Raw genomic sequence first — 24811 nt, forward strand, 5'->3', positions numbered from 1 at the left:
CTTTACAGAAAAATTGAGCAAAAAATAATCACCATATACCTCTTCCCGCCCCCTGGTGGTGTCCCATGTTAGTGTGGTGCTCTGCTACCTCCTGGGGCCATATCCACCCATTAACTAGTCCATGATTTACATCAGGGCTCACTGTGCTGTGTTTTCCTATAATGACATGGGCCGACCATTGCATCATATGGAATAGTTTCACTGCTCTGGAAACCCTCTGTGCCCCACCCATTCGTTTCTTCCCTCTCCCGCGTCCACCCACTTCCCAAACCCCAGTAATCATCATTTATTTATTTATTTTTCTTTTTGAGACAGTCTCACTCTGTCACCCTGGGTAGAGTGCCACGGCGTCATAGCTCACAGCAACCTCACACTTTTAGACTCAAGCAATCCTCTTGCTTCAGCCTCCCAAGGAGCTTGGAGTACAGGTATCCGCTACAACACCTGGCTTGTTTTTCTATTTTTAGTAGAGATGTGCCTCACTCTTGCTCAGGCTGGTCTTGAATCCCTGAGCTCAAGCAATCCGGTGTCTGCCTTCCAAAGTGCTAGGATTATAGGTATGAGCCACTATGCCTGGCTAGCAATCACTATTTTTAAGAGTTTCTATGGTTTCACCTTCTCCAGAATGTCACAGAATTGGAATCATATAGTGTGTGGCCTTTTAGACTGGATTCTTTTTGACCATTAGTCTCTGCACAGTAGGGAGAAAATAAATGGCTCATTGATTATTTATATGTGAGACTAAGATACTGGTAATTGCTACCAATTTTATATGATAGGCTTTAATGACTGTGATAAAGTATGGTTTTTTATTTTATGAGGAATATCCACTGGAAGCTATAAAAGAAAGCATAAAATTCTAATTGTAATTCATTTCATCTTGAAATGGAAACATTCACTTTTGGATCTTTTTCTCATGTAACTGTAAGAAGCCAGTGTTTGATTTGCTTTGAAGTTCTGTTGTGTCCTTTATTTTGTACATATAGTCCCTTTAAAAGACCTACTTCAAGTTAAGCTGGTGAAGTCCCATAAGGGGTAATATCTGTACCTAAAAGATGCGTACCTAATATCTGTACCTAAAAAATCAGAAGAGGCGGCGCCTGTGGCTCAAGGAGTAGGGCGCCGGTCCCATATGCTGTAGGTGGCGGGTTCAAACCCAGCCCCGGCCAAAAACCACAAGAAAAAAAAAAAAGAAAAAAAAAATCAGAAGAAAGTTAGGGCTATGATTACGCAAAAGGAAACTATCCTGTTTACATCTGAATTGTGCTGATAACCGGGTATTCTCAACTTGTTTGCTATGCTCTTAATTTACCTTTATTGAAGGACTATTAGCTTAGTGCCACACAATTTTTTATTTTACTAATGCTAATTCCAGATATGAAACTTACAAATTCATATCTCAAAAAAAATGTTTTAAGGATAGAGATGGGGGCTTCAGAACTGCTGCGGTCATGGCCAGTCAGTCACAGGGGATCCAGAAGTTGTGGCAGGACCAGGAAGCTCAGGCTGAAAAGCACCGAGACCTCTTGGCAGGTGCAGCAGTGAAGTGGAAAGGGAGGCCCAGGAGAAGATGACCACCCTCCAGACCTACTTCCATTGGAACAGAGACGAAGTCTTGGATAACCTCTTGCCTGTGTCTGTGACATCCGGCCAGAAATCCATGAAAACTTCCATATAAATGGACAGGAGAAGAAAAAAGAAGTGCCTGTTTCATGAATGGCATTTTAGATGTCCTCATGGAGTTTGAAGCTTTATCAAAGCTCGAGTTCTGTTCTTATGAAAAGCATTAAATGATTTCTGTATATTATACCGTAGTAGATCCCTTCACTTTTTGGAGAGAAAGTCTAGCTTCTTTGTACAGATTTAGAACTCGTCTAAAGATTTCATCTTTTTACCTCATATTTCTTAGAAATTTAATAGGTATATGTTATCTGTTTTCCTGTCTCAGTAACCATATATGAGTGCTGACTTCCTTAAGCGCTAGTAAAAAGCACACACACACACACAAAATAAATAAAAAAACGAATTCTTTGAAGAAAGAAAGGGATTAAGTAATATTTTTTCCTAATGCTTTCTTCAAGGACAGGGGCTTTATCTATGAAAAAGTAATAAGTAGTTATTTGTAACCTGTGTGAAGCAGCTAGCCTGAAAATAGTCCATTCTTTGCTATCAGAATAGTAGATACTAATGTAATTGTCAGGGCTGCTTTTAATTTGTTATTCAAAATCACTTGATAGAAGTCAAGAATTTGTTACATTATTACTTGGTGTACTGATAATCATTTAAAAGTAAAGACTTTCTCATAAAAACAAACAAACAAAAAAAAAGAATAGAGACAGGATCTCACTGTGTTGCCCCTGGCTGGTCTCTTAACTCCTGGGCTCAACCCATATTCTCACCCCAGCCTCCCACGTAGCTGGGATTACAGGCATATGCCCCAGCACCTGGCTCCCTATCTTAACCATAAGTTTTACTGTGTAAACAACACAGTAAGAGAAGCTATACTCCATTAATTAACCTTTATTTTTCCAAAATAAAACACTGAGATTAACATACAAAGACTTTGAAATAGAAAATCTTACATCATTGAGTTTGTCTCCCTTTCAAAGCTTATTAAAAGCGTCTTTTGAGATGGAAGGTGGTTATGTAAGACACTGTAATTAAAATTACATACATGTACTCATTTGTGTATTTTATATAAAAAACCAAGCACTTATTAAAGTTTAGATACATCTCATTCAATGCAAGCCTATACTACATCTTCAAGTGAAGATTCTCACTTTCACTGAAAAAGTTACAAACCAGCCTTACCACTATAACTAAATGGTTATAGATTTCTGTTCATCAAACTTCAGAAATTGTTCAATAAAACACTCAGTTAAAAAAAAAAAAGTTAACCGGGCAGGGTGGCTTATGCCTGTAACCCTAGCACTCTGGGAGGCTAAGGCAGGTGGATTGCCTAAGCTCACAGGTTAGAGACCAGTCTGAGCTAGAGCAAGACCTTGTCTCTAAAAATAGCTGGGCATTGTGGCAGGCGCCCGCTACTAGGGATGCTGGGACAAGAGAATGGCTTGAGCCTAAGAGTTTGAGGTTGCTCTGAGCTATGATTCCATGGCACTCTACCGAGGGTGACAAAATGAGACTCTGTCTTCCCCCAAAATAAATAAATTAATTAATTAATAAAAAAAGTTAAAACAATTTAAAATGAGGCTGGGTATAGTAGTTTATACCTGTAATCCTAGCACTTTGGGAGGCCAAAGTGTGAGAATCACTTGTGGCTAAGCATGGAAGACCAACCTGGGCAACATAGTAAGACCCAGTCTCCAAAAAAGTACAAATAAAAAAAAAAAATTAAGTTTAAACTTACCAAGACTTGTTTTGTGGTCTGCCATGGGTCTGTCCTGGATGTTGCATGTGACTTTTACCTAAGGATTGGCACTGCGTCAGTTTAGTCACTTACCTGAAGTAATTCTGGGACTCCTGTCTCCTCCACAACATGCAGCTGTTGATCTTTCTTGCTCAGTGTTTTCTTTTTTTTTTGAGACAGAGTCTCAGTCACCCTGGGGTAAAGTGCTGTCGCGTCATAGCTCACAGCGACCTCAAACTCTTGGGCTCAAGCGATCCTCCTGTCTCAGCCTTCCAAGTAGCTGGGACTACAGGCACCTGCAACATCACCCAGCTAGTTTTTCTATTTTCAGTAGAGACAGGGTCTCGCTCTTGCTCAGGCTGGCCTCAAACTCCTGAGCTCAGGGAATCCACCTGCCTGGGCCTCCCAGAGTGCTGGGATTACAGGCATGAGCCGAGCCTAGCCTCTTAGGTTTAAAAATGTTTGCAAAGCTTAGATGGCTCCAGTATAGGTGGACCCTTTGAACCACTTGTCAAAAAAAGAACTTCACCGGCCATCTCATGGTAATATTCAGGGGGAATGAACAGAACAGATCACGGATTCTCTGGTCAAATTGGATTTTTCTTTTCTGGATTGTTTTGTAGAAGACACCAGTCAACTGTTAAGAGTGAGAATCCTGAGATTATCACTAGTACTAATAACATAAATGGCTTCAGATGGGAGTTTTCAAATAAAATCACAAAACCACTGTTATCAAAGTCAACAGGAAGAAAGGCTGCATAGAGCATTTGCCAGTTGTGAGAAGTCCGCATGCTAGTCACTCAGTTTTGTACTGTCTTCAGTGCCCACCGGGACATTCCAGGCCTTCCTCCCACAGGAAGGCAGAAACCTTTATCCCTGTGTGTGACATAAATACCTTAGGGAGCCTCTAAAACTCTAACAAAGCCAACTAGGTACAGAGCACCGCCAAGTCATCAGTGAAGTAATTCACTGTCCAAGTTCATCAGTTAATGGAGAAGGCTCCATGGTCAGGAAAGTTTGGGAAACACACACTCTAGGGCTTCAAAGGTTCTACAGGACTTGAGTTCTTTAATATGCTGATTGATGTATTTTATAAACCACTGGTAAACAGGATTGGTGGTGGGACCATTTTTTGTGTGTAAAATCTTGGGAGTAGTTTTCTATGAATGTGCTTAGAGAAACACTTTTTGCCCTTGTAATACACTTTTTATTTTCTTTAGATTTAGCTGGTACAAGTGCAGTTTTGTTACACAGGTATGATACCTGCATGGTTATGAAGTCTGGGCCTACAGTGTAGCCATGACCAAATACTAGACATTGTGCCCATAAAGTAATTGTTCATCCCTTAACCCCCTCTCACCCTCCCAAGTCTCCAGTGGCTATTATTCTGAATAGTCTATGTCCATTTTGCAGTTGACTGTAGGAATTTGTGGGTTTTCTACTCTGACCCATTGATCTGTATGTCAATTTTTAGACAGTACCATACTGCTTTGGTTATTAGTCTTGCAGTATAATCTGAAGTCAGGTGATGTGATGCGTCCATCTTTGTTCTTTTACTTAGAACTGCTTTGGCTATTTGGGATCTTTTTTGGTTCCATATGAATTTTAGGACGGTTTTTCTAATTCTGTGAAAAATGACATTGGTGTTTTGATAGGAAATGCACTGAATCTTTACAGTGCTTTGGGAAACATGGTCATTTTAACAATACTGATTTTTCTGATCCGTGAACATAAATTGTTTTTCCATTTTTTTGGTGTGTGTCATCTATAATTTCACTGGTGTTCTGTAGTTTTTCTTGTTGAGATCTTTTCTCTCCTTGCTTAAATGTATTCCTAGGGATTTTATTTTGTCTGTAACAACTGAAAATGGAATTGCCAACTGGATTTTGTTTTTAGCTTGTTACTGGTGAATGGAAATACCACTGATTGGTGTCCGTGGCTCATTGAGTAGGGCGCCAGCCCCACATACCAAGGGTTGCAGGTTTGAACCTTACCCTGGCCAAACTGCAACAAAAAAATAGCAGGGCATTGTGGCGGGCGCCTGCAGTCCCAGCTACTCTGGAGGCTGAGGCAAGAGAATCGCCTAAGCCCAGGAGTTGGAGGTTGCTATGAGCTGTGACACCACGGCACTCTACCGAAGGCAATAAAGTGAGACTCTGTCTCTAAAAAAAAAAAAAGAAAAATACCACTGATTTATGTATGTTGATTTTGTATCTTGAAACTTTACTAAATTCATTTATCAAATCTAGATGTCTTTTGGCAGTCAGGGTTTTCAAGGTATATAATCGTATTGTAGCAAAAACAGACAATTTGACTTCCTCTTTTACAGTGTGGGTGCATTTTCTTTCTTTCTCTTGCCTGACTGTTCCAGCTGGAACTTCCAGTTCTATGCTGAAGTGTCAGAACTGCTATGTCACTGGTGCTAAATGCAGGAAAGACAGTATGCAGATTGAAAGTACAAGTCTGCCTGAGGTGAGGCTCCCCAGAGATGCAGGAGAGCCCCGAGCTAACTCCGCGCTGGCTATTTATTGAAATGATATACAACGTATATATCCGTTGTGGAGAGCCCCACGTACAAGGACTACATGCTTAAGGATCACTACGTGCTCTTTCCCCAGGGGCTCAACTCCCACCCTGAAGCACCACAAATGTTCAAGGTCCAACACCTGCTTACTAACAAGCGACCCATCTCATTAGAGCACCAAGTTACTTGAAGGCTTGTCCCAAGGCTGTAGAACATCTCCAGGCCAGCGAGGAGACTGTCCTGCTCTCAGCATTTCCCTCAAGAACTGGTGACATAAGCATGGTGGGCATTCTGCACTGAATGGGAGTGGTGAAAGTGGGCAGCCTTGTCTTGTTCCAGTTCTTAGGGGAATGCTTTCCATTTTTCCTCATTCAGTATGTTTTTGTTGGCTGTGGGTGTGTCATACGTGGATTTTATTTTGAGGTGTGTTCCTTCTTTGCCTAGTTTAAGGTTTTTATAAGGAGATGCTGAAATTTATCAAATCATTTTTGTGCCTCTATTTAGATTACGCAGTTTTTAATTCTGCTAATGTAATGGATTCCATTTATTGATTTGCATGCTGCACCATCCTTACATCCCTGGAATAAACCCACTTGATTATGGTGTATTGTATCTTTGATGCGCGTTGGATTTGGCCTGCTAGTACTTTATCGAGGATACTTTATCGTCAGGGCTACTGGTGTCTGCAGTTTTCTTTTCTTGTGTGTCCCTGCCTGGCTTTAGTACCAGGGTGATACTAGATTTGCCGAATGAGCTGGTGAGGACTCCTTTCTCCTTGATTTTTTTTTGAACAGTTTCAGTATAATTGGTATTAGTTATGCCTTGTGTGTAGAATTCGGCTGTGAGTCTGTCTTATCTTTGGTTTTTTTGTTGTTCTTGTTAGATTTTTTTTATTACTGATTAATTCTCATTACTCGTTAGGGGTCTGCTGAGGATTTCCATTTCTTCCTGGTTCAATCTTGGGAGATTATATATTTCTAAGAACTTAACCATTACTTCTAGGTTTTCTAGTTTGTGAGCACAGAGCTGCTCACAGTAGTCTCAGATGACCTTTTGCATTTCTGTGGTCCCAGTTATAATGTCTCCTTTCACAGTTCTGACTATGTTTATGTGAATCATCTCTCTTGGTTATTCTAGTTACCAGTCTATCGATTTTATCTTTTCAAAAAACCAATTTTTAAAAAATTTGTTTTGTTTTTGGTTTTAATTTCATGTAGTTCTGCTCCGATCTGTTACTTCTTTTCTTCTGCTACTAGCCTGGGATTTATTCTCTTCTACTTCCTTGAGATTGCAAATTTGTGATCTTTCTATTTTCTCAGTATAGTCATTTAATAACCCTATAGGGGTTCCCTCTCAGCACTGCTTTTGCCAGATCCCAGAAGTTTTGGTATGTTGCATCCTCCTTTTCATTCATTTCATAAAGTGTTTTGATTTCCATCTTAATTTTCATCATTGACTGTTTGGAAGCAGGATGTTTACTCCATGTATTTGTATAGTTTTAGGAGTTACTTTCAGAATTGACTTTTAGTTTTATTCCATTATGATCTGAGAAAATACATGATATGATTTTGATTTTTTAAAGTTTATTGCAATATGTTTTGTGGCCTAAGAGAAATACTTAGGGGCGGTGCCTGTGGCTCAAAGGAGTAGGACACAGGCCCCATGTGCCAGAGGTGGAGGGTTCAAACCCAGCCCCAGCCAAAAAAAAGAGAGATAAATACTTGTTTTAAGTTAGCAACTGGGGATAGAAGGATGCTATTAGAAAAAAACATTTTACTACAGCTAATAAAACACACATGACAGAACATAAAGTTTGAGTAAATCATCTTGACTAAAAATGAGAAAGAATGACCAATAAAATTGACAAACAGCTGGGTGTGGTGGATCACGCCTGTACTCCCTGCACTCTGGGAGGCCAAGGCAGACTGATCACTTGAGCTCACAAGTTCAAGACCAGCCTGAGATAGAGCAAGACCATGTCTCTAAAAAAAAAAAAAAAAAAAATTGCTTGGCCTGTCATGCTCACCATTTTAAGAGGCTGAGGCAGGAGGATAACTTGAAGCCAGGAGATTGAGACCCCATTTCTACAAAAAGTAAAAAAAAAAAAAAAAAAATTAACCGGGCACACCTGTAGTCCCAGCTACTTGGGCAGGAGGCTGAAGTGGGGGAATCACTTGAGCTCAGGAGTTCAAAGTTACAATGAGCTGTGATGGTGCCCCTGCACTCCAGCTTGGGCAACAGAATGAGACTCTGTTCTTTTTTTTTTTTAAAAAGGGAGAGCCAAAAAAAAAAAAAAAAAAAAGAAAGACTTATAACTGAATTAAATTTATAATCAAAGTATTATTTCCAATAGGGACTATCTGAGGTTTCATACCAAGAATGTTATAAAAATTCATGCTAATTTTATGAAATATGTTTTATTTCAAAGTAGAATGTATTAGTTAGCCATTTAGAAACATAATGTACACTTTAATATACTAAATGAAAATTCTACACTGAAATTTTGTGTAAGATACTTTATGATTGATTATTCTGATAGTAAGAGCCACAATTAAAGCAACTTTTTCTAAAGTAGGGTAGTCATTAATTCTTGAGACCTCATACAATGATAAAAACATAACATACTTCCTTACCTTAGTATGACAGCCTTAATGGAACAATTTATTCAAAAAAATTATACATTCTATGAAGTAAATTACATTCTCTCATTGAACAGGCCAAGTCCCTTTTCAAATCCAAGAGTAAAGAGGTGGAGTGTGCGTCCCAGAGCCCTGCGGCCTGGCACAGTGCGGCACCGCTGTCCTCCTTAGAACTTTCCTGTTGGCTGAAGTACCCCAGGTCTTAGCCAATAAGGTGCTAAGGAGAGTGATTTCTCACTCAGGAGATCTTCTTACCATCCCTCATCTCCTTCAGTAGACAGCCAACTGCAAAGGCTCACACCGTTACTTTCCCAGTGACCCACCATCTATCTGCCAACAAGATTCTCAAGCCCCCAAGTCCTGATAGTCAAGGTCTCTTTTCTCTGTCAGAGGAGATAGTTCCTCTACTTTAAGTTCTGTAGGTTAAGTTTATTCAGAAAGGGATCTCTCTGAAGTTTAAAAAAGTGAAATTTACCTGCATTGTACTACAAAAGTAACAAACTTTTTTACTGTCCTTGAAGATGCACTAATTAGCTACTTTCGGGTTCTAAAAGGGGATAAATATGTTGATCACAGTATTTTTTAAATGCCAGTTGGGTTTTAAGATGAGGAATCCTGTAAATTCAGCACCCGAAGAATGAAATTGGCAACTCTCTTCCAGGAAGCCCTAGGACTTACAAAATGCTTTGAGCAGATTAGTCACAAAAAGCACTTGAGGACATCCACAAAAGACTCATAAAACCAAGCACAACACAGGCTGATGGAGAACAAGTGAGAAGGCCGCTGGTCAAGTGGCACTTGTGACCATAAGGCTGACTCCTGGAGGGCCAGTCCTCAAGTCCCAGTGCAGGAGGAGGAGGGAGGCACCCTCCCTTACCCCCCATACACTTTAGTGCCTTGGACCTCACTTTCCCTCTCTAGTCTACAGAGATCTGCTCGTAGCCCTAGAAGTGCTGAGTTCTTGAAAGCTCCACACAATGACAGTGGGAGCAGGGGCAGGGGGTGGAGAGAGCCCTGGACTGGATGGAAGAAGTCACTGAGCAGGTCTGAGACACCTCTGCACCCCCCAAGGAGGCTGGACTTAGCCTAACACATTCTCCTCCCCAGTCCCCAAGCTCTAAGGTCTGAGTGAGTACCATCTAGGACAGGTTCTTTGAATATTCTCACTACTGGGGAATGCTGAGATCTGGCTGAAATGACACGTTCTATAACTGGCGAGTGGCCACAACTTCTAGGTTTGATTACAGTGCATTTGTATATTTTCTTACTATTTTTGATAGGATTTAAGAATTATTGGTTCATTAGCCATTTAAGAGAAGAATAATTCAGTAGTGGCAACTAGGAGGTTGAATAGGATCATTCTTCAGTAGTATCCAGCCTGGAGAGAGGAAAAAGGGATCCAGTTACTCTGCTCGTTTAAAAATCCTCCCACAACCAGCCTTGCAGCATATGAGCTCAGTACTGGAACTGCTACCAACACCCCGTCATAAAAGACTCTCTAAATGCACTGTTCAAACAAAGCCTACATACCCCTAAGGCGTGTAAGTACAGTTTGGGCTAAAGGTAAAGGATTATGGCCTTCCTCAAAAAACAACAATAACAGCCATGACCCGGTGACAGAGGCTGTATTCTGTCCAACATCGATAAGACGACATCACAATGGGACAGGAGTCGAAAATACTCATTTATTATCTTAGCATTCTAAGTAGGAGCTAAAATCACTACATGAAACTGAAACCCAATTGGTTTCTAAAATTCAAAGCAATACTGAATTTTATAGGGACTGCTCCAACAGCAAGGTTAAAATGTCATATTTAATTGTCAAAGGCCAAATGACAATTATCAACTTTAACCTTTTATGTTTCTCAGTCTTTTCAAACCTATGACCTCCTCCCCATGGTACTTTTTGTACCTTTTAAGCTTTATTGGAACTTTACTTTGTGGGTAGTACTTACAGTCTAAAACCATTCTAAATCTAGTAAGGTAATTAATAAAACCAAATCCAAGTGTACAACAAAATTAACTATTAAGTGCAGAAAGGCCATTTCAGAAAAATATTTGTAATTATAAAAAATAAAGACTCCTCTAGTAAATATACAATATAGATTTAAAGTCATCTATTTAAAATAGTGGATAAAAAAGAGGATTAAAAGCTCAGAGAGAAGGGCAAAGCAGAAACAAAGAAGCAAAAAACCCAAGTAAGTCTCTTCCTAGACTAGTCTGAATCCAAAAATTATTAACAACTAATAGCGATCAGAATTGAGAGGGAAAGTTGAAACTAGCCCAGGAAATAATGAAGGCTTCTTCCCTCAGTCTGTGGGAGAGCGACGTGAGGTCCAAGTAAGGGCTCATTCGAAAAGGCCTCACCCAAAGTCATAATTAGGTCAACACCAGAACCAAGAATCAAAGCCACACGTTCTTGTTCCTAGCTAAAGGTTTTATTATGTTGCGGCTTCTCCAGATACCAAAAAAGAAAGATCTGCCCGCCACGTTCTTCTAGGAGCTCAAACCTGTTTGTACCCTGCACTGTACCTGTGGGAGCCTGCCTGGGGACATGGCAAGCCTGGGTGCAGGCCCAGCCTGGTCCTCCATATTTCCAGGAGTCTGAGAATTCCATTCCAACCATGAAGGTGCATCTCAGGCTAGGAGACCAATGTCTTGGGCAAAGAGCAAGAAAAACAGATAACAACCAGAGACCCAAGCAAGCCTCCAACCACATCACCAGGCTCAGAAGATGAAGTAAGAGCAGAAAGCCCCTAAATTGTACACTGCCTTGTTTCACTACATTTGCCTCCAGGAATTCCAAAGTCAAATTAAAAAAAAAAAAAAGTCGCCGGGCAAGGTGGCTTACGCCTGTAATCCCAGCACTGTGGGAGGCTGAGGAGGGAAAATCGCTTGAGCTCAGGAGTTCGAGATTCGCCTGAGTGACAGTGAAAAAAATGGAAAAACCCAGCTGGGCACTGCGGCGAGCGCCTGTAATCCCAGCGGCTTCTGGAGGCTGAGGCAGCGGGGTGCCCGCAGCCTGAGTCTGAGGTTGCGGTGAGCTACCACACCCACTGCACTCTGCTCAGGGGCATAGGGTGGGACCCTGTTTCAACAACAAAAATAAATAAATAAAAAAGTCAAAATGACTCAGATTTTTAGATTATTTTCACATATGAAACGAAGAGTTTAGTGTCTAAATGCGACTCTAAGTCTGAATTAGTCAGCTGGCACTTTCTCCAGGAGAGATGAATGGATAGAAAAGAGGAATGAGACTCACATGTAGCTGCACTTTTTCTAGAAATGTTTGTTTCACCTAAATCCAGCTAAGCCATTAACTCCATACATTTCTCTTGTATTCCTGGAGACTAATCCCTACCCTTTTAAAATTGTGGGTAAGTTCAGTTTTAACACTCTGATACTTTGGGCCAAGGTCCAAAATGTCTAGAAACAAATAAAAAACTTTCTTTTTTCAGTAACCCTTAAGCCTCCAACTGCAGGGAGAGAAAAAAGCTAAAAAAAAATCATACCCGATTTGGCCCACCTTACGTACAGAAAGAAAATAGGAGATCCTACCTCACTCTTAACACAGGGCCGGGCTTTAAAATCTGCTGTTCATCACTGTCCACTGGACCAACGCAGTCTGTGAACTACCAGAAAACCCAACAGGGCCTTTCTCCTCAGCACAGCTTGGTATTTCTGAGAAAACCCAAATGATTTCAAATACAAGTGGTATCTCTAATTCCACCAAAGCTGTGATACTGTAAGGTAAGCCAACCCCCTTTCAAACAAAACTGACATAAACACAGCTATTTCCAGTAAACACCTCTCTTCCACACCCACTCTTCATTGACGCTGCCGGTATTTCCAATGTGCCTCCGCCGCTGGCTGGAGGCTCCACAGACACAACCGCCTCCCTTCATTTTATGTCATTATGGTGGATTTCGTCCTTCACCACAAAGATAACGTAAGCTTCCCCGAGAAGGCAGTTATCATGAGGGGCTCTGTGCATCCCATCTCTGTAATAACTAATCACCAAAGATACTTTGTCTGATAGTCAACTTGGGAGGAAAAACACTAAAGCTAGTAAAATATCCCTCACCAAAGTTGCCCCCCCCCACTACTGTCCACTGCAGTCCCTCCTGCTCAGAGCACCCTGATCTCATGTTCTTTCAAGAACAAAACTAAAAGTGAAAAGCAAAGACCAAGGCCAAAAGGATGAGAGAATTCTGTAAGCCAGTTCTACAGCACTTTAACGCTTACATCAAATATTAGCAAACTTTTTCTGTAGTAATTTAGAAGCTCTAAGGGCCACTCAGCTTCTGATACAACTACTCAACTCTGACACTGTGGCATGGAAGCAGGTTTGGATGATAGCAAGTGGGTGTGGCTGTATTCTAATAATTTTACTGACAAAGACAGTAGTAGCTGGCCAGCAGGCTGCAGTTTGCCAACCCTGCCTTAGACGCTAAGGTTAATGTAACTAGTCTTGCTGGAACATGCCACTGGGCAGGACCAGAAAGAATGGCACCTGAAGAGGAATGGGGACTTACCTTGATAAGCACAGCTGCTATAATACCCAGGAAAGTGAGCAGCAGGAGACTGAGTTTTCCCTTGTTGAATCGTTTCAGGAAGAAGAATTTTCCCCAATCTACCTTTGATTGGCTGTTGGGAGGATATCTGAGTTTATTAACACCTTCTCTCTTTAAACTTTTTAATAAACAGGGACGTTGATGAGAAAAGGTATCAAAAGTATATTTTCCATGATAAGCTCCCATCCCACTGGAACCTGAAATAAAGGGAACAAACAAAACAAGCTTTGCTGTAGGTGACACAGTTCTCTAAACAACAGAAAAAAACCCACATTCGTTCCCCGTTACTTGGGGTGACCTCGCTAAACTTCTCAGCCAGTACCCTTCCCAATGTCCCTGGGAAAGTCATCTCCCTGTCTAAAAGGACAGTTTCCAAGAGGAGAGCAAGGATTTGCAGGTCTTCCACAACTGTGGCTCTCACTTATGCTAAGACAGGGGTCCTCAAACTATGGCCCACGGGCCACATGCGGCCCGCTGGGTGTTTTTGCCACAGCTGCCTGTCCTGCTTAGCAGCTGACTTGTCCCAGGCCGCAGTGCGCATGTGTAGAATGTGCACCAACTCTCCAACTCCACTCCTTCTCTCTGTCTCTCCCTGTCCCTCCTTTTCTCTGTCTCTCCCGGCTGGGTGTTTTTACCCTCCTGCTTAGCAGCCCACTCGTCCCGCCTGCAGTGTGCATGTGTGGAATGTGCCCCACACTCTCCGAGACTCCCCTCCTTCTGTCTCTCGACTCCTCCTCTCAGTCTCTGGTGTAATCGCAGGAGTCACCAGGTTGCCTGTGCAGAGCCTGCTGCTGCCTAAGGCCTGAGGTACGAATAAGTTGGGATTTATTTTTTTTTTGAAGTTAGGAGGTCTATTTTTTTTTTTTTTTATTTTGCAGTTACTAGGGCCATTTTTTTCTAAAGTTAGGAGGTCTTTTTTTTGGCAGATGGGGGCGCCTTCTTTGACGTTAGAAGAGCCTTTTTCTTAAAATTAGGAGAGCCTTGTTTTTTTTAAGTTGGTTAGTTGGTTGGGGGTGGTTTCTAGGGGGATTGCATCACAGTGATAACACAAATAGCACTCAGTGCTAATGCAAATAGTCAGTGCTTGGTGTTTCTTTACTTTTTTGTTGTTGTTGTTGAGACAGGGTCCCACCCTATGCCCCAGAGCAGAGTGCAGTGGGCGTGGTAGCTCACCACAACCTCAGACTCGGGCTGTGGGCACCCCGCTGCCTCAGCCTCCGGAAGCCGCTGAGATTACGGGCGCTCGCAGCGGCACCCGGCTGGGTTTTTCCATTTTTTTCATGAGTGGGGTCATATGTGCCTTCTTTTTTCCTGCAGTGGAATCTGATCGCATGGGTACCCATGCGATCAGATTCCTGTGCGAGTTCACAGATTGCAGTGCGGTTCGCACAGGGTAGTGTGAACTGGAAAGGTGGTGGAGGAACCGGCTCTGTAATCACACCAGTTCCCGCACTGCACCAGTGTGAGCCTGAGGTAAAAGTGGACTTCCACCAATATGGGCACTGGTGAGGCTGAAATGATGTGGACTGGCAAGGCTGCATTGATGGACACCGATCAGACTGCATTGATGGGCAGTGCAGTCTATATATCTCTGTGTGGGCAAAGTTATTGCTGGTATATTGTTTTTGTATACATATATATATATATATATACATATATATATGTATGTATTTTACTAATAGCAATTTGGACTCCCTAGGAAACAATGATATCAAGAAAGAGAAAAATTGAGTTGGAGTGTAGGATATTCAAAGAACAGTGGACTTATGATTACTTTTTCATGCAGTAGAAGGAAAGAGCTGTGTGTTTGATATACCAGAACATAGTGTCTGTGTTCAAAGAATACAATTTGCATTGACATTATCAAACTCAACATAAAGATAAATATGATTGTTTGGTCAGAGAAGTGAGAAAAGATAAAATATTAAAACTGAAATATACACTGACAACTCAGCAAAATAATTTTGTGAAGCAGAAATAGCTAAATATTTCATCACTGCAAGCAAGTTTTCAAGTTGCCAAGTTGATAGCGTGAACTGGCAAACCATTCGTGGAGGGAGAATTTGTTAAAGAATGCCTTCTTTCTGGGCGGTGCCTGTGGCTCAAGGAGGAGGGCACAGGTCCCATATGCCACAGGTGGCAGGTTCAAACCTAGCCCCGGCCAAAACCACAGAAAAAAAAAAAAAGAATGCCTTCTTTCTGTTGCCAAAGAGATGTGTCCAGAGAAGGCCAATTTGTTTAGTACAGTGAGTCTATCAGGACCCTCAATTATATGACGGATTGAAGAAATGGGAGACAATTTGCATCAACATTTGCAAAACTCTGCAAAAAAACTTTCCTATTTTTCCTTGGCACTCGACGAAAGTAATGATGTTCGTGATTCTGCACAACTTCTAATTTTTATTCGTGGGACAAATGACTATTTCGAAGTCACAGAAGAGCTTGCTGTACTGCAAAGCATCAAAGGAACAACAACAGGAGAGGATATTTATGAAAAGGTTTGCCAAACTGTGAATAGTTTGGAGCTGGACTGGGCAAAACTAGCCAGTGTGACAACTGATGGTGCTCCTAGCATGGTGTGGTCTAAGACCAAGAGATGGACAAACATAACTATTCTCATCCAATAGTCATATAGTGCCTCATCCACCAACAAGCACTGTGTAATAAATCACTGAAAACTGTGGTATCTTGTGTTAATTTCATTAGAGGTAATGCACTAAACCACAGACAATTTCAGGAATTTCTGTCTGAGCTAAATGTTGTCTGTGAAGATGTTCCGTACCACACAGACGTCCATTGTTGAGTCAAGGGAGAGTTTTGAAACAGTTCTATGAGTTACTTCCACAGATTATAGCTTTTCTGCTTTCAAAAAACAAAGGAATACCAGAGCTCAGTGATGCAGAATGGAAATGGCACCTTGCCTATCTGACAGATGTAAGAGAGCTACTCAATGGTTTCAATGTGCAACTTCAAGGGAAGGGGAAGCTCATCTGTGATATGCAATCACATGTGAAAGCATTTGAAGTAAAATTAGGCCTCCTCATCAAACAAGTGAAGGAGGAAAATTTCTGCTATCCCCCCCCCCCACAACTCAAAATCTGTTAGCAGAAAATCCATTGGTTGCATTCCCAAATAAAACATGTGTGGATTCACTGGAAAAGTTGCAAAAGAAGTTCCAACTTAGATTTAAAGAGCTTCATCTCCATGAACACGACATACGACTTTTCTGTAACCCGTTTTCTACTGACATTGAAAATGTGGATACGATTTACTAAATGGAACTGGCTGAACTGCAGAATTGTGACTCTCTGAAAGATGCATTCAAGTCAAGCAGCCTTCCTAATTTCTATGCATCCCTCCCCTCTGAGATATATCCTAATCTCAGGAACTATGCACTCAAAATGGCAACCATCATTGGCAGCACTTATGTCTGTGAACAGACGTTTTCCAGAATGAAACATCTGAAATCTCCAACCAGATCTAGACTAACGGATGTACACTTGCATCACTTGTTATGACTAGCAGTGACAAATATGGAACTGGACATTGACCATCTCATTAGCCAAAAGCAGGCCCATAGTTCCCATTGAAATACTGGTATGTTTGTTGATTTAACTTTACTTGTTCTTCATTTTAAATATTGTGTTTGTTCCCGTTTTGTTTTTTTACTTCAAAATAAGATATGTGCTGTGCATAGGAATGTGTTCATAGTTTTTGCTTTTTTTTAACTATAGACCGGCCCTCCAATGGTCCGAGGGACAATGAACTGGCCCCCTGTTTAAAAAGTTTGAGGACCCCTGTGCTAAGGACTATGCTCAGAGTTCAAATGCATTCTCTTGAGATACTTCCCACCACACCCCTACTACATAAAATATTATCAAGCCTATTTCCAGGCAGGAAAGGAAAGCTTACAACATTAGTTAACCTGCCCAGGGTCACGTGGCTATCAAGTGACAAAGCTACAGTGTGAATTCAGATCAGTCAGACTTAATGCTAGGTGTGTTTCTTTCCCCCCATTCCATGTGGGTTTATTGATCCCTGGCCCCACTCACTCGGCTGCCTTTAAGCCTGCAGTAACAAAGAGGCAAGTTCTTTAAAAAGCTCAGCTCAGCTGGGCAGAGTGGCTCATGCCTCCTAGTACTCTGGGAGGCTGAGGTGGGTGGATTGCTTGAGCTCAGGAGTTCAAGACTAGTTTCAGCAACAGTGAGACCCCATCTCTACTAAAAATAGAAAAACTGAGGCAGGAGGATCACGTGAGCCCAAGAGCTTGAGGTTGCTGTGAGCTATGATGCCAATAGCATTCTACTCAGGGCACCAGAAAGAGACTCTGTCTCAAATAAACAAATAAATAAGCAAGCCAAGCTCTATGACAATTTTCATTCTCTAAATTATGTGTGCAACAGACAGACAGGTGCAAAGGGGCAAAGTGTGTGCCAGACAGAGAAAACAGCATGTGTATGGCATGGGAGGCAGGGTAGGCAGGGAGGCAGGGTAGGCAGGGGGACAGGATAGGGAGGGAGACATGGTAGGCAGGGAGACAGGATAGGCAGGGAGACAGGGTAGGCGGGGAGGCAGGGTAGGCAGGGTAGGCAGGGAGACAGGGTAGGCAGGGAGGCAGGGTAGGCAGGGTAGGCAGGGAGACAGGGATGCAGGGTAGGTAGGGAGACAGGGAGACAGGGTAGGCATGGAGGCAGGGTAGGCAGGGTAGGCAGGGAGACAGGGAGGCAGGGTAGGCAGGGAGACAGGGAGGCAGGGTAGGCAGGGAGACAGGGAGGCAGGGTAGGCAGGGAGACAGGGTAGGCAGGGAGGCAGGGTAGGCAGGGAGACAGGGAAACAGGGTAGGCAGGGAGACAGGGTAGGCAGGGAGACTGGGAGGCAGGGTAGGCAGGGAGACTGGGAGGCAGGGAGGCAGGGAGGCAGGGTAGGCAGGGAGATAGGGTAGGCAGGGAGGCAGGGTAGGCAGGGAGGCAGGGTAGGCAGGGAGATAGGGAGGCAGGGAGACAGGGAGGCAGGGTAGGCAGGGAGACAGGGAGACAGGGTAGGCAGGGAGGCAGGGAGACAGGGTAGGTAGGGAGGCAGGGTAGGCAGGGAGGCAGGGAGACATGGTAGGCAGGGAGGCAGGGTAGGCCGGGTAGGCAGGGAGGCAGGGTAGGCAGGGTAGGCAGGGAGGCAGGGAGACAGGGAGGCAGGGAGGCAGGGAGACAGGGTAGGCAGGGAGGCAGGGAGACAGGGTAGGTAGGGAGGCAGGGTAGGCAGGGAGACAGGGTAGGCAGGGAGGCAGGGAGACAGGGTAGGTAGGGAGGCAGGGTAGGCAGGGAGGCAGGGAGACATGGTAGGCACGGAGGCAGGGTAGGCCGGGTAGGCAGGGTAGGCAGGGTAGGCAGGGAGGCAGGGTAGGCAGGGAGGCAGGGAGACAGGGTAGGTAGGGAGGCAGGGTAGGCAGGGAGGCAGGGAGACATGGTAGGCAGGGAGGAAGGGTAGGCCGGGTAGGCAGGGAGGCAGGGTAGGCAGGGTAGGCAGGTAGGCAGGGAGGCAGGGTAGGCAGGGTAGGCAGGGAGACAGGGAGACAGGGAGGCAGGGAGACAGGGTAGGCAGGGAGGCAGGGAGGCAGGGTAGGCAGGGAGACAGGGAGGCAGGGAGGCAGGGAGACAGGGTAGGCAGGGAGGCAGGGTAGGCAGGGAGGCAGGGAGACAGGGTAGGCAGGGAGGCAGGGTAGGCAGGGTAGGCAGGGAGGCAGGGAGGCAGGGTAGGCAGGGAGATAGGGTAGGCAGGGAGGCAGGGTAGGCAGGGAGACAGGGAGGCAGGGTAGGCAGGGAGATAGGGTAGGCAGGGAGGCAGGGTAGGCAGGGAGGCAGGGAGACAGGGTAGGCAGGGAGGCAGGGTAGGCAGGGAGGCAGGGAAGCAGGGTAGGCAGGGAGATAGGGTAGGCAGGGAGGCAGGGTAGGCAGGGAGACAGGGAGGCAGGGTAGGCAGGGAGGCAGGGTAGGCAGGGAGGCAGGGTAGGCAGGGAGACAGGGAGACAGGGAGGCAGGGAGACAGGGAGACAGGGTAGGCAGGGAGACAGGGAGACAGGGTAGGCAGGGTAGGCAGGGAAGGCAGGGTAGGCAGGGAGACAGGGAGGCAGGGTAGGCAGGGAGACAGGGAGGCAGGGAGGCAGGGTAGGCAGGGTAGGCAGGGAAGGCAGGGTAGGCAGGGAGACAGGGAGGCAGGGTAGGCAGGGTAGGCAGGGAGGCAGGGAGGCAGGGAGACAGGGAGGCAGGGAGACAGGGTAGGCAGGGTAGGCAGGGAGACAGGGAGACAGGGTAGGCAGGGAGCCAGGGAGGCAGGGTAGGCAGGGAGACAGGGTAGGCAGGGAGACAGGGAGGCAGGGAGGCAGGGAGACAGGGAGGCAGGGTAGGCAGGGAGACAGGGAGGTAGGGAGGCAGGGAGACAGGGTAGGCAGGGAGGCAGGGTAGGCAGGGAGACAGGGAGGCAGGGTAGGCAGGGAGACAGGGAGGCAGGGTAGGCAGGGCGACAGGGTAGGCAGGGAGGCAGGGAGGCAGGGTAGGCAGGGAGACAGGGTAGGCAGGGAGACAGGGAGGCAGGGAGGCAGGGAGGCAGGGAGGCAGGGTAGGCAGGGAGACAGGGTAGGCAGGGAGACAGGGAGGCAGGGAGGCAGGGAGACAGGGTAGGCAGGGAGGCAGGGAGACAGGGTAGGCAGGGAGACAGGGAGGCAGGGAGACAGGGTAGGCAGGGAGGCAGGGAGGCAGGGTAGGCAGGGAGACAGGGAGGCAGGGTAGGCAGGGAGACAGGGAGGCAGGGTAGGCAGGGAGACAGGGAGGCAGGGTAGGCAGGGAGGCAGGGTAGGCAGGGAGACAGGGTAGGCAGGGAGACAGGGAGGCAGGGTGGGCAGGGAGACAGGGTAGGCAGGGAGACAGGGAGGCAGGGAGGCAGGGTAGGCAGGGAGACAGGGTAGGCAGGGAGGCAGGGAGGCAGGGTAGGCAGGGAGGCAGGGAGGCAGGGTAGGCAGGGTAGGCAGGGTAGGCAGGGAGACAGGGTAGGCAGGGTAGGCAGGGAGACAGGGTAGGCAGGGAGACAGGGTAGGCAGGGAGGCAGGGAGGCAGGGTAGGCAGGGAGGCAGGGAGGCAGGGTAGGCAGGGAGACAGGGTAGGCAGGGAGACAGGGTAGGCAGGGAGGCAGGGAGACAGGGTAGGTAGGGAGGCAGGGTAGGCAGGGAGGCAGGGAGGCAGGGTAGGCAGGGAGGCAGGGTAGGCAGGGCAGGCAGGGTAGGCAGGGAGACAGGGAGGCAGGGAGGCAGGGAGAAAGGGTAGGCAGGGAGGCAGGGAGACAGGGTAGGCAGGGAGGCAGGGAGGCAGGGAGACAGGGTAGGCAGGGAGGCAGGGAGGCAGGGAGACAGGGTAGGCAGGGAGGCAGGGAGGCAGGGAGACAGGGTAGGCAGGGAGGCAGGGAGGCAGGGTAGGCAGGGAGACAGGGAGGCAGGGAGGCAGGGAGACAGGGAAGCAGGGTAGGTAGGGAGATAGGGTAGGCAGGAGGCAGGGAGGCAGGGGAGGTGGGGAGGCAGGGAGACAGGGTAGGCAGGTAGGCAGGGAGGCAGGGTAGGCAGGGTAGGCAGGGAGGCAGGGAGGCAGGGAGACAGGGTAGGCAGGGAGGCAGGGAGGCAGGGAGACAGGGTAGGCAGGGAGGCAGGGTAGGCAGGGAGACAGGGAGGCAGGGAGACAGGGTAGGCAGGGAGGCAGGGTAGGCAGGGAGACAGGGAGGCAGGGAGGCAGGGAGACAGGTTAGGCAGGGAGGCAGGGAGGCAGGGAGACAGGGTAGGCAGGGAGGCAGGGAGGCAGGGAGACAGGGTAGGCAGGGAGGCAGGGTAGGCAGGGAGACAGGGAGGCAGGGAGGCAGGGAGACAGGTTAGGCAGGGAGGCAGGGAGACAGGGTAGGCAGGGAGGCAGGGAGGCAGGTAGGCAGGGAGACAGGGAGGCAGGGTAGGCAGGGTAGGCAGGGAGACAGGGTAGGCAGGGTAGGCAGGGAGACAGGATAGACAGGGAGGCAGGGAGGCAAGGGAGGCAGGGTAGGCAGGGAGGCAGGGAGGCAGGGAGACAGGGTAGGCAGGGAAGGCAGGGTAGGCAGGGAGACAGGGAGGCAGGGTAGGCAGGGTAGGCAGGGAGGCAGGGAGGCAGGGAGGCAGGGAGGCAGGGAGACAGGGTAGGCAGGGTAGGCAGGGAGACAGGGAGACAGGGTAGGCAGGGTAGGCAGGGAGGCAGGGAGGCAGGGAGACAGGGAGGCAGGGAGACAGGGTAGGCAGGGTAGGCAGGGAGACAGGGAGACAGGGAGGCAGGGAGACAGGGAGGCAGGGTAGGCAGGGAGACAGGGAGGTAGGGAGGCAGGGAGACAGGGTAGGCAGGGAGGCAGGGTAGGCAGGGAGACAGGGAGGCAGGGTAGGCAGGGAGACAGGGAGGCAGGGTAGGCAGGGCGACAGGGTAGGCAGGGAGGCAGGGAGGCAGGGTAGGCAGGGAGACAGGGTAGGCAGGGAGACAGGGAGGCAGGGAGGCAGGGAGACAGGGTAGGCAGGGAGGCAGGGAGACAGGGTAGGCAGGGAGACAGGGAGGCAGGGAGACAGGGTAGGCAGGGAGGCAGGGAGGCAGGGTAGGCAGGGAGACAGGGAGGCAGGGTAGGCAGGGAGACAGGGAGGCAGGGTAGGCAGGGAGACAGGGAGGCAGGGTAGGCAGGGAGGCAGGGTAGGCAGGGAGACAGGGTAGGCAGGGAGACAGGGAGGCAGGGTGGGCAGGGAGACAGGGTAGGCAGGGAGACAGGGTAGGCAGGGAGGCAGGGTAGGCAGGGTAGGCAGGGAGGCAGGGAGACAGGGTAGGCAGGGAGACAGGGAGGCAGGGAGACAGGGTAGGCAGGGAGACAGGGTAGGCAGGGAGGCAGGGAGGCAGGGTAGGCAGGGAGGCAGGGAGGCAGGGTAGGCAGGGTAGGCAGGGAGACAGGGAGACAGGGTAGGCAGGGTAGGCAGGGAGACAGGGTAGGCAGGGAGACAGGGTAGGCAGGGAGGCAGGGAGGCAGGGTAGGCAGGGAGGCAGGGAGGCAGGGTAGGCAGGGAGGCAGGGAGACAGTGTAGGCAGGGAGGCAGGGAGACAGGGTAGGTAGGGAGGCAGGGTAGGCAGGGAGGCAGGGAGACAGGGTAGGCAGGGAGGCAGGGAGGCAGGGTAGGCAGGGAGGCAGGGTAGGCAGGGCAGGCAGGGTAGGCAGGGAGACAGGGAGGCAGGGAGAAAGGGTAGGCAGGGAGGCAGGGAGACAGGGTAGGCAGGGAGGCAGGGAGACAGGGTAGGCAGGGAGGCAGGGAGGCAGGGAGACAGGGTAGGCAGGGAGGCAGGGAGGCAGGGAGACAGGGTAGGCAGGGAGGCAGGGAGGCAGGGTAGGCAGGGAGACAGGGAGGCAGGGAGGCAGGGAGACAGGGAAGCAGGGTAGGTAGGGAGATAGGGTAGGCAGGAGGCAGGGAGGCAGGGGAGGTGGGGAGGCAGGGAGACAGGGTAGGCAGGTAGGCAGGGAGGCAGGGTAGGCAGGGTAGGCAGGGAGGCAGGGAGGCAGGGAGACAGGGTAGGCAGGGAGGCAGGGAGGCAGGGAGACAGGGTAGGCAGGGAGGCAGGGTAGGCAGGGAGACAGGGAGGCAGGGAGACAGGGTAGGCAGGGAGGCAGGGTAGGCAGGGAGACAGGGAGGCAGGGAGGCAGGGAGACAGGTTAGGCAGGGAGGCAGGGAGGCAGGGAGACAGGGTAGGCAGGGAGGCAGGGAGGCAGGGAGACAGGGTAGGCAGGGAGGCAGGGTAGGCAGGGAGACAGGGAGGCAGGGAGGCAGGGAGACAGGTTAGGCAGGGAGGCAGGGAGACAGGGTAGGCAGGGAGGCAGGGAGGCAGGTAGGCAGGGAGACAGGGAGGCAGGGTAGGCAGGGTAGGCAGGGAGACAGGGTAGGCAGGGTAGGCAGGGAGACAGGATAGACAGGGAGGCAGGGAGGCAAGGGAGGCAGGGTAGGCAGGGAGGCAGGGAGGCAGGGAGACAGGGTAGGCAGGGAAGGCAGGGTAGGCAGGGAGACAGGGAGGCAGGGTAGGCAGGGTAGGCAGGGAGGCAGGGAGGCAGGGAGGCAGGGAGGCAGGGAGACAGGGTAGGCAGGGTAGGCAGGGAGACAGGGAGACAGGGTAGGCAGGGTAGGCAGGGAGGCAGGGAGGCAGGGAGACAGGGAGGCAGGGAGACAGGGTAGGCAGGGTAGGCAGGGAGACAGGGAGACAGGGAGGCAGGGAGACAGGGAGGCAGGGTAGGCAGGGAGACAGGGAGGTAGGGAGGCAGGGAGACAGGGTAGGCAGGGAGGCAGGGTAGGCAGGGAGACAGGGAGGCAGGGTAGGCAGGGAGACAGGGAGGCAGGGTAGGCAGGGCGACAGGGTAGGCAGGGAGGCAGGGAGGCAGGGTAGGCAGGGAGACAGGGTAGGCAGGGAGACAGGGAGGCAGGGAGGCAGGGAGACAGGGTAGGCAGGGAGGCAGGGAGACAGGGTAGGCAGGGAGACAGGGAGGCAGGGAGACAGGGTAGGCAGGGAGGCAGGGAGGCAGGGTAGGCAGGGAGACAGGGAGGCAGGGTAGGCAGGGAGACAGGGAGGCAGGGTAGGCAGGGAGACAGGGAGGCAGGGTAGGCAGGGAGGCAGGGTAGGCAGGGAGACAGGGTAGGCAGGGAGACAGGGAGGCAGGGTGGGCAGGGAGACAGGGTAGGCAGGGAGACAGGGTAGGCAGGGAGGCAGGGTAGGCAGGGTAGGCAGGGAGGCAGGGAGACAGGGTAGGCAGGGAGACAGGGAGGCAGGGAGACAGGGTAGGCAGGGAGACAGGGTAGGCAGGGAGGCAGGGAGGCAGGGTAGGCAGGGAGGCAGGGAGGCAGGGTAGGCAGGGTAGGCAGGGAGACAGGGAGACAGGGTAGGCAGGGTAGGCAGGGAGACAGGGTAGGCAGGGAGACAGGGTAGGCAGGGAGGCAGGGAGGCAGGGTAGGCAGGGAGGCAGGGAGGCAGGGTAGGCAGGGAGGCAGGGAGACAGTGTAGGCAGGGAGGCAGGGAGACAGGGTAGGTAGGGAGGCAGGGTAGGCAGGGAGGCAGGGAGACAGGGTAGGCAGGGAGGCAGGGAGGCAGGGTAGGCAGGGAGGCAGGGTAGGCAGGGCAGGCAGGGTAGGCAGGGAGACAGGGAGGCAGGGAGGCAGGGAGAAAGGGTAGGCAGGGAGGCAGGGAGACAGGGTAGGCAGGGAGGCAGGGAGGCAGGGAGACAGGGTAGGCAGGGAGGCAGGGAGGCAGGGAGACAGGGTAGGCAGGGAGGCAGGGAGGCAGGGAGACAGGGTAGGCAGGGAGGCAGGGAGGCAGGGTAGGCAGGGAGACAGGGAGGCAGGGAGGCAGGGAGACAGGGAAGCAGGGTAGGTAGGGAGATAGGGTAGGCAGGAGGCAGGGAGGCAGGGGAGGTGGGGAGGCAGGGAGACAGGGTAGGCAGGGAGGCAGGGTAGGCAGGGTAGGCAGGGAGGCAGGGAGACAGGGTAGGCAGGGAGGCAGGGAGGCAGGGAGACAGGGTAGGCAGGGAGGCAGGGTAGGCAGGGAGACAGGGAGGCAGGGAGACAGGGTAGGCAGGGAGGCAGGGTAGGCAGGGAGACAGGGAGGCAGGGAGGCAGGGAGACAGGTTAGGCAGGGAGGCAGGGAGG

At 49.2% G+C, this 24811-nt stretch overlaps 1 protein-coding gene across 4 annotated transcripts in view; it reads right to left on the reverse strand.

The window, feature by feature from the left end:
• Window positions 1-9721: 9721 nt before the first annotated feature.
• The window catches only part of ALDH3A2 (aldehyde dehydrogenase 3 family member A2), a 42458-nt gene continuing 27368 nt past the window's right edge, over window positions 9722-24811 (reverse strand). For 2 of the 4 annotated variants that reach the window (XM_053568609.1, XM_053568610.1), the window contains exons 10-11: window positions 13066-13301; window positions 12116-12211 (exon numbers count right to left, since the gene is read on the reverse strand). In XM_053568609.1, the coding sequence (XP_053424584.1) occupies window positions 12131-12211; window positions 13066-13301 (317 nt within the window). In that variant the 3' untranslated portion in view covers window positions 12116-12130. Of the gene's footprint in view, window positions 9909-12088; window positions 12212-13065; window positions 13302-24811 lie in introns of those variants that run through there. The other 2 variants (XM_053568612.1, XM_053568611.1) reach the window with 2 other exon arrangements.

Source organism: Nycticebus coucang, chromosome 18 (genome assembly GCF_027406575.1).
Source record: "Nycticebus coucang isolate mNycCou1 chromosome 18, mNycCou1.pri, whole genome shotgun sequence".
NCBI lineage: Eukaryota > Metazoa > Chordata > Mammalia > Primates > Lorisidae > Nycticebus > Nycticebus coucang.